This window comes from Bombina bombina, chromosome 7, assembly GCF_027579735.1.
Source record: "Bombina bombina isolate aBomBom1 chromosome 7, aBomBom1.pri, whole genome shotgun sequence".
In the NCBI taxonomy this organism is placed as follows: domain Eukaryota; kingdom Metazoa; phylum Chordata; class Amphibia; order Anura; family Bombinatoridae; genus Bombina; species Bombina bombina.
Window position 1 is genome coordinate 423442743 of NC_069505.1, and position 15453 is coordinate 423458195.

At 41.3% G+C, this 15453-nt stretch overlaps 1 protein-coding gene across 1 annotated transcript in view; it reads left to right on the forward strand.

Annotated features, from left to right (window-relative positions):
• CACNA1I (calcium voltage-gated channel subunit alpha1 I) overlaps positions 1 to 15453 on the forward strand; it is a 682041-nt gene that overhangs the window by 283754 nt on the left and 382834 nt on the right. The window contains exon 10 of the mRNA XM_053689431.1: positions 14686 to 14871. Within this exon, the coding sequence (XP_053545406.1) occupies positions 14686 to 14871 (186 nt within the window). The remainder of the gene's footprint in view (positions 1 to 14685; positions 14872 to 15453) is intronic.

Below are 15453 nucleotides of genomic sequence, written 5' to 3' on the forward strand. Positions count from 1 at the left end.
GAGTTAATAAATATAATGTAGGTGTCGGCGATGTTAGGGACAGCAGATTAGGGATTCATAGGGATAATGTAGGTGGTGGCAGTGTCCGGAGCTGCAGATTAGGGGTTAATAATAAAATGCAGGTGTCTGCGATAGCGGGGGTTGCAGATTAGGGGTTAGTGTAAGGTTAGGGGTGTTTAGACTTGGGGTACATGTTAGGGTGTTAGGTGTAGACTTAGAAAGTGTTTCCCCATAGGAAACAATGGGGCTGCGTTAGAAGCTGAACGCTGCTTTTTTGCTGGTGTTATTTTTTTTTCAGCCAGGTCAGCCCCATTGTATCCTATGGGGAAATCGTGCACCGCTACCGTAAGCAAAGCTGGTATTGAGGGTTGAAGTGGCGCTAAATTTTGCTCACTTTTCTGAGGCTAACGCAGCCATTCAGAAAACTCATAATACCAGCGTTGGCTTAAGGGTGCGCTGGAAAAAAAAGGAGCGTTAGAGCCGCAGGTCTTTACCGACAAAACTATAAATCTTTGTAAAAAGGAAAACATAAATTATGCTTACCTGATAATTTCATTTCCATCGTGGGGAGGAGAGTCCACGGCTTCATTCATTACTTGTGGGAAATAAGAACCTGGCCACCAGGAGGAGGCAAAGACACCCCAGTCAAAGGCCTCTATTTATCAAGCTGTCTACTTTGTAGCATTTTCCGGCACCAATACGCTTGCCTAAGCTTACCTAACATTGCCGCCGCGGACCTGAATACGTTCGCCAAATTTATCAAGAAAGCTGTCAAAAAGCTGCGCACAAAGTACGGTGCAATGAGTAGCAGACTGTTGTTAACTAACCATCATCGATCTCGCTGCTCTTCGGCTTTTTCACAGCTTTATTGGAACCCTGTCGCTACACCCACACTATACTATACTGTTTTACCCCCTAAAGCGCCGCTCCCGGAGCCTCCCGCAACTAAATAAACTTATTAACCCCTAAACCGCCGCTCCTGGACCCCGCCACAACTATAATAAATATATTAACCCCTAACCCGCTGCTCCCGGACCCCGCCGCCACCTACATTATACCTATTAACCCCTAATCTGCTGCCCCCTATACCGCCGCCACCTACATAAAGTTATTAACCCCTATCCTGCTGATCCCGGACCCAACTAAATAAAATGTTTTACCCCTAAACCGGAGCCCACCGCCCCCTACATTACATTTATTAACCCCTAATCTGCCCCCCCTACACCGCCGCCACCTACATTATATCTATTAACCCCTAAACCTAAGTCTAACCCTAACCCTAACACCCCCCTAACTTAAATATTATTTAAATTAATCTAAATAAATATTCCTATCATTAAATAAATTATTCCTATTTAAAACTAAATACTAACTTATAAAATAAACCCTAAGATAGCTACAATATAACTAATAGTTACATTGTAGCTATTTTAGGGTTTATTTTTATTTTACAGGCAACTTTGTATTTATTTTAACTAGGTACAATAGTTATTAAATAGTTATTAACTATTTAATAAATACGTAGGTAAAATAAAGACAAATTTACCTGTAAAATAAATCCTAACCTAAGTTACAATTACACCTAACACTATACTACAATTAAATAAATGTAATTAAATACAATTACCTACAATTAAATAAAATGAACTACAATTAACTAAAGTACAACCCCCCCCCCCACTAAATTACAGAAAATAAAAATAAAAATTACAAGAATTTTAAACTAATTACACCTAATCTAAGCCCCCTAATAAAATAAAAAATCCCCCCAAAATAATAAAATTCTCTACCCTATATTAAATTACAAATAGCCCTTTGGGGCTTTTTGCGGAGCATTGCCCCAAAGTAATCAGCTCTTTTACCTGAAAAAAAAATACAATGCCACCCCCCCAACATTAAAACCCACCACCCACACACCCAACCCTACTCTAAAACCCACCCAAACCCCCCTTAAAAAAACCTAACACTAACCCCCTGAAGATCACCCTAGCTTGAGCCATCTTCACCCAGCCGGGCAGAAGTCTTCATCCAATCCGGCCAGAAGAGGTCCTCCAGATGGGCAGAAGTCTTCATCCAATGGCATCTTCGATCTTCTTCCATCCGACGAGGAGCAGCTCCATCTTGAAGACATCTGACGTGGAGCATCCATCGATCCCGACGACTAAACGACGAATGACGGTTCCTTTAAATGATGTCATCCAAGATGGCATCCCTTGAATTCCGATTGGGTGATAGAATTCTATCAGCCAATCGGAATTAAGGTAGGAAAAATCCGATTGGCTGATGTAATCAGCCAATTGGATTGAAGTTCAATCTGATTGGCTGATCCAATCAGCCAATAGGATTGACCTTGCATTCTATTGGCTGATCGGAACAGCCAATAGAATGCAAGGTCAATCCTATTGGCTGATTGGATCAGCCAATCGGATTTTTCCTACCTTAATTCCGATTGGCTGATAGAATTCTAATAAGAATTCAAGGGACACCATCTTGGATAACGTCATTTAAAGGAACCGTCATTCATCGCTGAGTCGTCGGGATCAATGAATACTCCGCGTTGTATATCTTCAAGATGGAGCCGCTCCTCGTCAGATGGAAGAAGATCGAAGATGCCGCTTGGATGAAGACTTCTGCCCATCTGTAAGGACCTCTTCTGGTCGGATTGGATGAAGACTTCTGCCCATCTGGAGGACCACTTCACCCGGATTCGTTGAGGACTTAGGCCCGGCTGGGTGAAGATGGCTCAAGGTGGGTTGATCTTCAGGGGGTTAGTGTTAGGTTTTTTTAAGGGGGGTTTGGGTGGGTTTTAGAGTAGGGTTGGGTGTGTGGGTGGTGGGTTTTAATGTTGGGGAGGTGGTATTGTATTTTTTTTTCAGGTAAAAGAGCTGATTACTTTGAGGTAATGCCCCACAACAAAAATTAGTATAGGGTAGGGAATTTTATTATTTTGGGGGATTTTTTATTTTATTAGGGGGCTTAGATAGGTGTAATTAGTTTAAAATTCTTGTAATTTTTTTTATTTTCTGTAATTTAGTGGGGGGGTTTTGTACTTTAGTTAATTTTAGTTGATTTTATTTAATTGTAGGTAATTGTATTTAATTGATTTAATTTATTTAATTGTAGTATAGTGTTAGGTGTAATTGTAACTTAGGTTAGGATTTATTTTACAGGTAAATCTGTATTTATTTTAACTAGGTAGCTATTAAATAGTTAATAACTATTTAATAACTATTGTACCTAGTTAAAATAAATACAAAGTTGACTGTAAAATAAAAATAAACCCTAAAATAGCTACAAATTATTAGTTATATTGTAGCTATCTTAGGGTTTATTTTATAGGTAAGTATTTAGTTTTAATTAGGAATAATTTAGTTAATAATAGTAATTTATTTTAGATTAATATAAATAATATTTAAGTTTTATAATAATATTTAAGGGGGTGTTAGGGTTAGGATTAGACTTAGGTTTAGGGGTCAATAACTTTAATATAGTGGCGGCAGTGTAGGGGGGCAGATTAGGGGTTAATAAGTTTAATGTAGGGGGCGGTGGGCTCCGGGAGCGGCGGTTTAGTGGTTAAACATTTTATTTAGTTGCACCGGGGTCTGGGAATGGCAGCTTAGGGGTTAAACATTTTATTTAGTTGCGGCGGGGTCCGGGAGTGGCGGTTTATGGGTTAATACATATAATGTAGGTGGCGGCGGTTTAGGGGTTAATAAGTATAAAGTAGGTGGCAGCGGTGTAGGGGGGGGACAGATTAGGGGTGTTTAGACTCAGGGTACATGTTAGGGTGTTAGGTGCAGACACTTCCCATAGGAATCAATGGGATATCGGGCAGCAGCGAACATGAGCTCTCGCTGCTGTCAAAGAACCTGGTTGTTCTTTGATAACTTCCAAAAGTAGTCAGATTGTGCCGAACTTGCGTTCGGAACATCTGTAGTGACGTAAGCATCGATCTGTGTCAGACTGAGTCAGGGAAATCGTATGTTACGTCAATAAATTCTACTTTTGCCAGTCTGTAGGGCTCGATAACTATGTCGAATCAGCCCCGCCACAAATACGATGCGGAATTCCAGTGTATTTGCGGTTGATGGCTTGATAAATAGAGGCCAAAGGCTTAAATACCTTTCCCACTTCCCCCAGTCATTCTGCCGCTAGCACAAGGAACAGTAGAAGAAATATCATGGTATAAATGGTGCCAGAAGAACAAAAAACTAAATTTAGGTCCGCCCACCAGAGCAACAGCAGGAGCCGTGGACTCTCTTCCCCACAATGGAAATGAAATGATCAGGTAAGCATAATTTATGTTTTTCATCTAAAGGGAAGGAGAGTTCACGGCTTCATCCATTACTTGTGGGAACAAATACCCAAGCTCTAGAGGACACTGAATCAAAATGGGACGGCAATAGGCGGACCCTAATCTGAGGGCACCACAGCCTGTAAAACCTTTCTCCCAAAAACTGCTTCCGCCGAAGCAAAAACATCAAATTTGTAAAATTTTGTAAAGGTATGTAAGGAGGACCAGGTAGCCGCCTTACAAATCTGCTCCATAGAATTCTCATTCTTGAAGGCCCACAAAGAAGCCACAGTTCTAGTTGAATGAGCCGTGATCCTCTGAGGAGGCTTCTGTCCCGCTGTTTCATAGGCCAAGTGAATCATGCTCCTCAACCAAAAGGACAAATAAGTTGCAGAGGCTTTCTGGCCCAAGCGCTTCCCTGAATACCCCACAAAAAGAGATGTAGTCTGTCTGAAATCCATCGTAGCCTGAAAATAGAACTTCAAAGCTCGAACTACATCCAAATTATGAAGTAATCTCTCCTTAGGAGAAGAGGGGTTTGGACACAAAGAAGGAACAACAATTTCCTGATTGATGTTACAGGTAGACACAACCTTGGGAAGAAATCCCAAACCAGTACAAAGAACAGCCCTATCAGCGTGAAACACCAGATAAGGAGCAATATGCTCTCCGCATTCAGCATTGCACCAGCAGCTCTTGTGAACTGCTGGTGCAACGCCACCCCTTGCAGATTCGCAGCCAATGGGCCGCTAGCAGGGGGATGTCAATCAACCCAATTGTATTCGATTGGGTTGAATTGCAGCGATATCTGTCCGCCTCCTCTTTAGACTGCTGCTTCATAGCTGGTGTTTCTGGTGAGCCTGAAGGCTCGCCAGAAACATGGGCCCTCAAGCTCCATACGGAACTTGATAGATAGGCCCCTTAATGTCAACAGAGTGCATAGGTTCAAATGGAACCCTCTGCAACACCTTCAGAACCAAGTTCAAGCTCTGAGGAGGAGCGGATTGTCTAAAAACAGGCCTGATTCTAGACAAAGCCTGAAAAAATACTTTATATCAGGAAGCTCAGCGAGACTCTTGTGTAACAGAACAGATAATGACGAAATCTGTCCCTTCAAGGAACTGGTGGCAAGCCCCTTCTCCAGACCATCCTGGAGAAAGTACAAAATCCTGGATACCTTAACCTTGTGCCAAGAATATCCATGCTTCTCAAACCAGGACAAGTAAGTACTCCACACCTTATGATAGATGCGACGAGTGACCGGCTTCCTGGCCTGAACGAGAGTATCAATCACTCTCTCAGAAAACCCTCTCTTGGCCAAGACTAAGCGTTCAATCTCCACGCAGTCAGCCTCAGAGAATCTAGATTTTGATGTTGAAAAGGACCCTGTACCAACAGATCCCTGCGACAGGGTAACCTCCATGGAGGAGACAATGACATCCCAACCAGATCCGCAAACCACATCCTCCCGCCCTCTGCAGCCACGATGGAGCAATCAGAATAGCCGAAGCTTGCTCCTGTTTGATGCGGGCCACTACAAGAGGCAGAAGTGGCAACGGTGGAAAACTGTAAACTAGGTTAAACCCCCAAGGTACCGCTAAGGCATTTATCAGCACTGCCTGGGGATCCCTGGACTGCGACCCATATCTGGGTAGCTTGCAATTGAGTCTGGATGCCATGAGATCTATCTCCGGAGTCCCCCATTCGTGACAAATCTCTGCAAACACCTTGGGGTCCCCCGGATGGAAGGATGGCCTGCTGAGAAAATCTGCTTCCCAGTTGTCCACACCCAGAATGTTGATTGCTGAGAGCAAGCAGCTGTGGGACTCTGCCCATTCCAATATCCAAGAAACCTTCCTCATCGCTAGGGAGCTTCTTGTCCCCCCCCCCTTTGTTTGATGTAAGCCACCAAGGTAATGTTGTCTGTTTGGAATCTGATGAAGCTGAACGACCCCAGAAGAGGCCATGCCCTCAGAGCATTGTAGATCGCTCGAAGTACCAGAATATTGATCGGGAGGAGAGACTCCTCTCGAGATCATTTTCCCTGTTCCATCCTGGCACCCCAAACAGCTCCCCATCCTGCCAGACTCGCATCCATGGTCACAATCCCCCAGGACGGTCTCAGGAAGGATGTCCCTTGGGACAGTTGTTCCGGAAGGATCCACCAAGAGAGAGAGTCCCTCGTTTGATCATCCAGAGAAATCTGTTGGGACAGATCTGTATGATCGCCATTCCACTGTCTCAACATGCACAACTGAAGAGGTCTGAGATGAAACCCAGTGAATGGAATGACATCGATGCTGGATACCATGAGCTCAATCACTTCCATACTCTGAGTCACAGAGGGACTGGAGTAGGACTGAAGGGCAAGACAGGCGGATGCAATCTTCCTGCATGGCTGATCTGTTAGAAATATACTCATGGATATAGAATATATCAGGAAGCTCTTTCCTTAGTTTATCTTCCAACCGTGAGATTGGAGCAAAAGAAGAAGGGCCCTTGAGTGATTCTCTGCGAGACTGAATGACGGCGTCTGGACTAGGATATCATCCAGATAGGGCGCCACAGCAATGCCTCTGGATCTGGCTACTGCAAGCAGTGCCCCCAGAACCTTTGTTAAGACTCTCGGGCCGTCGCCAGACCAAATGGAATGGCCACAAGCTGGAAATGTTGGTCCAGAAAAGCAAATCTCAGGAACCTGAAGTGATCCCTGTGAATTGGCACATGAAGGTAGGCTTCCTTCAAGTCTATTGTCGTCATGAACTGACCCTCTTGAACTAGGGGCAGAATAGATCTGATCGTTTCCATTTTGAATGATGGAACAGTCAGAAACTTGTTTAAACATTTTAGGTCTAGGATCGGGCGGAATGTGCCCTCTTTCTTTGGGACCACGAAAAGGTTTGAATAGTACCCTAGACCCCTTTCTGCTTGTAGTAATGGTACAATAACTCAGAGAGAAGAGAGATCCCTTACACAGTTTAGAAATGCTTCTCTCTTTTCTGTTCTGGAAGACAGATTTGACAGGAGGAATCTTCCCCTGGGCGGATGAGTTCTGAACCCTATCCTGTATCCTTGGGCGACAACCTCCAGAACCCAAGGGTCCTGAACGTCCTGCAACAAGGCTTCTGAGAAGAGAGACAATCTGCATCCTACTTGGTCCAGAATCCGGTCAGGGGCCGCCCCTTCATGACAACTTTGTTTCGGTGGACTTCTTGTTCGGCTTGGACTTGTTCCAAGACAGAGCTGGCTTCCAAGCACCCTTGGACTGATCCGCTTTCATGGCGGGCTGCTGGTGTTGGGTCTTGTCCGCATGAAAGGGATGAAAAGTAGATCCCTTAGGTTTAACCTTCTTATCCTACGGTAGGAAAGCACCCTTGCCTCCCGTCACCCTGGAAATGATCGAGTCCAACCCTGGACCGAACAGGATCTTTCCCTGAAAGGGAAGGGACAACAGTCTGGACTTAGAGGTCATGTCCGCAGACCATGACTTTAGCCACAGAGCCCTGTGGGCAAGTACAGAAAACCCTGAATCCTTAGCATTAAGGCAAATAATTTGCATATTGGCATCACAAATAAAAGAATTAGCTACCCTCAAGGACTTAATTCTCTCTTGTATTTCGTCGAGGGGAGTCTCCCTCTCGACCATATCAGACAGAGATTCTCATCAATATGTTGCAGTTCCGGCAACCGCTGCTACCGCCGCTGCCGGCTGAAAAGCAAACCCCGTGTGTTGAAACATCTTCCTTAACATATTTTATAACTTTTTATCCATGGGCACTTTGAACGACGAACTATCCTCAAGAGAAATCGTCATCCACTTGGCGAGCGTAGAGATAGCACACTCCACCTTAGGGACGGTCCCCCACAGCTCTAGCTGAGAGTCCGGAACGGGGAACCGTTTCTTAAAGGAAGAATAAGGGGAAAAGGAAGAATCTAATCTCTCCCATTCATTCTTAATAATGTTAGCCATCTTAACAGGATCTGGGAAGGTCTGAGGTACCACCCTGTCCTCATACACTTTATCAAGCTTAGGAATCGAGGATTCCTCCGGTAGTTTTGGTTCCGGAGTAGCAAGCACCTGACTCAGCAAAAAGCCCATATTTTCCATCCTAACCCTAAAGTCAGGATAACCTTTCCCAGATATATATAGGAGTATATGACTCCTGGGCCGGATCACCATATTTTACCCTACGCTTGTGCTTAACAGAACGTGGTAAGGCACTAATAACCTTAGAGACCACCGTTTGCAGTTGATCCGCAAAGTCTGACGACCAACAGATTTCCCCCGAAGGAGAGATAAACATGCCCTGGGGCGCTGCATGTATACTTGGAAATGAATGTAGGGGACACACCTCACGGGATGGGGAGCCCTCAGAGGTGGATGACTCAGTAGTGCTAGACATTCTCTTCTTTCGAGAAGTCAAGACCTTATCAAGGCAAAGGGAACATAGTTGAGCAGGCGAATCTACCGGAACCTCCTCACAATAAACACAGGTACTAAACTTAGTTAAAGAGGGAGTACCCTCTAACGCATAAGAGTCCTCCATAGCTTGCGGCTTTATTACAGACTAGTTATAAAATATAAACAATGGCACCTTTATAACCTCCAATGGCCGGAGCACTCACCACCTCCTAGGACACGGATCACAGAAACCGTTACATCTCCTGCACTGCCAGTCAAGCAAGGAAATAGATTAGGCCACACCCAGACAGAAGGAATACCACCCCTGCACTAGGGAGAAAACGTGCCAAAACAGCTGCGCAAATACACCCGGAAGGAAACTAAAGTTTACCCATTGCCAGAGCCTCATCTCACACATATCGCAGCAATGACACAATAAACAATATTATGTATAACCCCCCCCCCTTTTCAATAATCCCCTTACTAGGGATGTTAACCCTTGATTTTATAAAGATAAAAGGCATCACACTGTGACCCTGTCTTCTGCTTCTCATTATGTGTATAAAAATTAAACATCCTTACCAGAATATGCGCCGTGGAACAAGAACATGGCCTCTCAATTGTGAAGTGTAGTAGCATCGCTCCTGACATGGACTTGAGTGTAGAAAGCAGGCAGCGAAACTCATCAACGCTGATTGCTTATGGAGCTGTTAAAATAAGTTGGGATGGTTTCACAGAAAGACTCTCCCTGCATCTCCGGACTTTAACCCAAGCTCTCACTGAGAGGCTGACAGGACTACTTAAAACTCCAGTCCCATTCCGAAGAGTACTACCCTCCATAAGAGACTACTCCAAATCTTCCAACTCTTCTCTACCAACCTTCTGTGACGAAAGGCAAAGAATGACTGGGGGATGAGGGAAGTTGGGGAGGTATTTAAGCCTTTGGCAGGGGTGTATTCAGGGGCGGACTGACAAGTCGGGCAATTCGGCCCTTGCCCGAGGGCCCTGCATGTGTTAGAGGGCCTGCAATTCCTGCAGGGAGTTGCATCATGCAGCACTAAGTTGTTGTTGTTTTTTGTTTTTTTAATTTTATTATTATTTTACATATTTTTTATTTATTTTTTTGGGCTGGGGCTTTTCTTTGAGAGCGGGGGTTTATGGGGTTCAGCCAGGACTACTATAAATTAAATCTCACCGGGCAAGATATATTTAAATTATATTACCCGCTCAGGCTTTTGCAGAGGAGTTTGAGAGTGGGTGGAACTAAGCAGCTACTTGATACCGCTGCTGTTTTGAATCAGAGACAGTGAGGCCACAGTGTGAGGAGTCAAGTGCAGTGTCAGCCTGCAGAGCCAGACAGAGCTGGAACCGGGTAAGAAATAAGAAATGGGATGTCAGCTCCTTTGTTTAGAGATCCCAGACCCCCACACATTAAAATATATGTCCTAGTGACATTTGATAGAGCACCTGTGAGCACAGAACTAGCACATTTAACCAGGGCATATAATTTCAATGTGTGGGGGTCTGGGATGAAGGCTGAGCTGCGATATAGTCTCTGTGCTAAATGCTTTTGCAGAGTTAACAGTGAAATTGTATGTGTGCACCGTGCACACCAACCCCCCTTCTGCTGCTGGAGTCAAGGATGGAGTTCAGAGGCATGTGGGCTGCGCTGCAGCACATCTAGCTGCCGATGTTTACACTACCCTCTAGCCACTGCACTGAGAGTCATAAATGTCCCCTTATCAGCTCTCCCAGTCAGCAGTCAGTGCTTGTGTGGGAGTCCCCAGCATTTGTAAGAGAGTGTGAATATCACTTTCCATGTGTGAGTGACAGCATGCAAGGAGGAGAGCTAAATGTTAAAGTGCACATCTGTGATCAAATAAAAGGTCATCTGGGATCAAACATAAATGTTAAGCCACTTTAAACAATTTTATTTAAGCAGTGGAACTCAGAACACATTTCTATTACTGTAAACACCACTGTACTTTAGGCATAATGACTTCATAATAAAGTGCTTTATAGTAACTAAGGTTCTCATGATTCACTTTGTATTAGTTCTAAGGTTTTGCTTGTCTTATTATAACTGTGATAGCCTAACCCCTTATAGCAACCATGATATCAGACTATTTGTGAAATAAGATACAGTTCCTACAATATTGGGACCAGACTGTAGAACACAATTTTGTAGCTCAATACAAGCCCAGACCAGGTTTTTTTTAACAGTATCAGTGCTTAATCTATAGACTTGCAGCACCCATTAAATGAAGTAACCTATGAGTACTTGAGTTAAATACAGATATAGTTTCTGTATATGTGATATTAAAATCTTTAAAATCATACCTAGGTAGGCTCAGGAGCATCAATACACAACTGAGAGCTAGCTGGTGATTGGGGAATACACATACAGTATATGCCTCTTGTCATTGGCTCACCCAATATGTTCAGCTAGCTAACAGTAGTGCATTGCTGCTCCTGAGCCTACCATGGGTTACTGGTCAACAAAAGGATACCAACAAAATTAAGCAAATTTGATAACAGAAGTAAATTGGCATATTGTATACAATTACATGCACTATCTGTAATATCATAGTTTAATTTTTACTTTCTGTCCCTTTAAAACACCATATAACTCCCTTATTTAAAATGTTCTTTTCAACCAAGCATCACATGACCCAGGGTAAGTTAAAGGCTCTTTTTATTTGTATCCTCAAAACCAGACACCAGCTGTCCTTCACCAATATACTGGACAATCTGTGATTTTAACCCCTTGTCTCTCCCTCACTACTTTCTGCTCCGTACTTTAGTGCATATAGGCATGGGGATTTTATTTTTTTGCATAAGCACTTGTTAATTTACAATATTTAGTTTATGTAAAGGGACAGTCAAGTTTAAAAATTGTTTTCATGATTTAAATAGGGCATGTAATTTTAAACAACTTTACAATTTACTTTTATAACCAATTTAGCTTTGTTCTCTTGGAATTCTTAGTTGAAAGCTAAACCTAGGAGGTTCATATGCTCATTTCTTAGACCTTGAAGTCCGCCTCTAATCTGAAAGCATTTTGATAGGGCTTGAGTGCATTAGTTCATGTGTTTCTTATAGATAACATTGAGCTCAGGTACGTGAAGCTCCTAGGAGTCAGCAATGATTTTCTAAAAATGCAAGTCTGTCAAAAGAACTGAAATAAGGGGGCAGTTTGCAGAGGCTTAGATACAAGATAATCACAGTGGTAAAAGTATATGAATATAACTGTGTTGGTTGTGCAAAACTGGGAAATGGGTAATAAAGGGATTATCTATCTTTTTAAACAATATAAATTCTGGTGTTTACTGTCCCTTTAAGGAAAACATTGTCTCTTTATATGGCAATTAAAAACATGGTGAGGAGCGGCATATGAGGTGGGAGGTGCCTAGGAGGTAGGTAGGTGGAGCAAAGAGGAGGTGGGGGGGCCCTGCCACACTTTTGCCCGGGGGCCCTGGTTGGTCTCAGTCCGCCCCTGGGTGTCTTTGCCTCCTCCTTGTGGCCAGGTTCCTATTTCCCACAAGCAATGAATGAAGCCGTGGACTTTTCTCCCCTTTAGATGGAAATTAAAAAAAATCCTTTTGTGTAAAAAAAAATTGCTTTGTCCTATACTCCCTCGGAAAAAGCAAATTCTATACAATAGGTTTTCAAAGTAAGCATACATATAAGTAATATATGAGTAGCATATACATAGCATATAATTATCATATACATAGCATATAAGTAGCATATAAATAGCATATAAGTAGCATAAATAGCATATAAGTAGCATGTGCATACCATATAATTAACATATAAGTAACATGTACGTAGCATATAAGTTACATATAAGTAGCATAAAGATAGCATATAAGTAACATAAAAGTAGCATATATATTGCATATAAGTAACATATAAATAGCATATACATAGCATATAAGTAACATATAAGTAGTATACATATCGCATACAAGTAATATTTAAATAGCAGATACGTAGCATATACATAGCATATAAATAGCATATAAGTAACATATAAGTAGCATATATATCGCATATAAGTAACATATAGATAACATATATGTAGTATATAAGTAGCATATAAGTAACATATAAATAGCATTTACGTAGTATATAAATAACATATAAGTAACATAAATAGCATATACGTTACATATAAATAGCATATACGTAGCATATAAATTAGCATATAGGTAACATATAAATAGCATATACGTAGCATGTAAATAATATATAAGTAAAATATAAATAGCATATATGTAGCATATAAATAGCATATAGGTAACATATAAATAGCATATACGTAACATGTAAATAGTATATAAGTAAAATATAAATAGCATATATGTAGCATATAAATAGCATATACGTAGCATACCTGTATAAGTAGCATATACGTAGCATATAAATAGCATATGAGTAGCATATAAATAGCATATAAGTAACATATATATTGCATATAAGTAACATAGAAATAGCATATAAGTAGCATATAAATAGCATATAAGTAACATATATATTGCATATAAGTAACATAGAAATAGCATATAAGTAACATATAAATAACATATAAGTAGCATATAAATAGCATTTAAGTAACATATAAATAGCATATAAGTAACATATAAATAGCATATAAGTAACATATAAATAGCATATAAGTAGCATATAAAGCACATAAGTAACATATAAATAGCATATAAGTAACATATACGTAGCATATAAATAGCATATAAATAGAAAATAAGTAGCATATAAATAGCATATAAGTAGCATATGCATACCATATAATTTATATATAAGTAGCATGTACGTAGCATATAATCAATTAATACAACTTAGAGGGTTGCTCTGAGCATGTGTCCTAGATGTTTTAAAGGGCCACTTTCCTGATTTAGATAGAGAGTCCAATTTTACAAAAGTTTTCAATTTACTTCCAAATTTCCCTCATTCTCTTTGTCTTCTTGGTTAAAACTTAGCTCCCTCCAAAAGAGCATACTGAGGTAGGCTCAAAAGTGTGCACATGTCTTGAGCACCATATGTCAGTAGTATTTGTGTTTGATAAAATGTTATAAACACAGTGCACAAGAGGTGGGCACGTTGCTGAGCATACTACAGTATGATCTCATGTAAAAAAAAAAGTCTTTTTTTTATTTGAACCTTCTATCTGAAACATGAAAGTTTAATTTTGACTCCCATGCCCCTTCAAGCGATAAAACATTTGCATGTCTACTCCCCTATACTAGGGCTGCGCTGATGTGCTGAATAACAAATGTCCTTTACTTTATAATGTTACTACAGGTTTGACTTTGACAGATAAAATCTCGCAGTCTCTGCTTATACAAATAAAAGGGCAACGTATACTGTTTTGAGGTCTGTTGCTTTCACAGATAACACATTTCCCTGCAAGTGTTATCAGTCGTGTGATGTCTGACATTTGTTTAGCCGGCCGTTTGTCTCTCGCAGTCGCTGATCGCGTCAGTTTTTCATGTCTTCTCAGATACATCTGTACGCCTCACCCTTGTTCTCTTTAAGTGTCTATTACGCTTCTCTGTGCTCTTCCAAACATTTATATCCGTCTTTTTTTTTTTGTTTGATATTTCCATCATTAAATGTTGAATGTTTCCAGAGATACCACGTCCTATATCATTCAAACCAACGGAATGCAAGTGCGTCGCCACGGCGATAAAATACATTTCAATATGAAGCCATTAGCCTATTCACTCTATAAGAATGTGTCATTTACATTATAAATAATATCTTTAACTACAACATGTTTAATCTGCCGTCTCTGATTTTAATATTTCTTTATCTTTTTAATTGAGATCATAATAGCTACTGAATGAGTTGACACTTTGAAATTAAGATGATGAGCAATGGACATAAAACGTTTTAAAACCAATTTACCATGTTTGCATATTCTATTTTAACTAATAATTACTATTGTCTTTGATCATTTTCTCTTTAGCGTTTGGGAGATTATTGGACAGAATGACGGAGGACTTTCTGTGCTGCGTACTTTTCGCCTCCTGAGGGTGCTGAAGTTGGTTAGGTTTATGCCAGCACTGAGGCGCCAGTTGGTGGTCCTGATGAAGACGATGGATAATGTGGCAACGTTCTGTATGCTTCTTATGCTCTTTATTTTTATCTTCAGGTGAGAGATGGACGTTACAAGAACAAACAAACAACATTTGTTGCACCCCTATGGGGGCAAAGAAAGGGAGAAATGCCCCCCACTCCTGGGCATGTGTCTAGATTGTGACTCTGGAAATAGGCAATTAAAGAGCTCTTAAAAATGGAAGTCAAAATTAAAGGTTCATAATCCAGAGAGCTGTCATATAGTGCTCAAACCATGTGCACATTCCTAAACCTATATCAGTATGCTCTCATAAATAATGACATTTAGTAACAAAAAAAATTAATTGCATGTTTTATTTGAATCATGGAAGTTTGTGCAATATGGAGGGGAATGTGACCCTTCAACGGAGGACAGAGAATATTTCTCCTACATAGGTGTGTCCGGTCCACGGCTTCATCCTTACTTGTGGGAATATTCTCTTCCCTAACAGGAAATGGCAAAGAGGCACACAGCAAAAGCTGTCCATATAGCCCCTCCTCCGGCCCCGCCCCCCAGTCATTCTCTTTGCCGCTCTGAACAAGTAGCATCTCCACGGGGATGGTAAAGAGTTTGTGGTGTTTAGTTGTAGTTTTTATTTCTTCTATCAAGAGTTTGTTA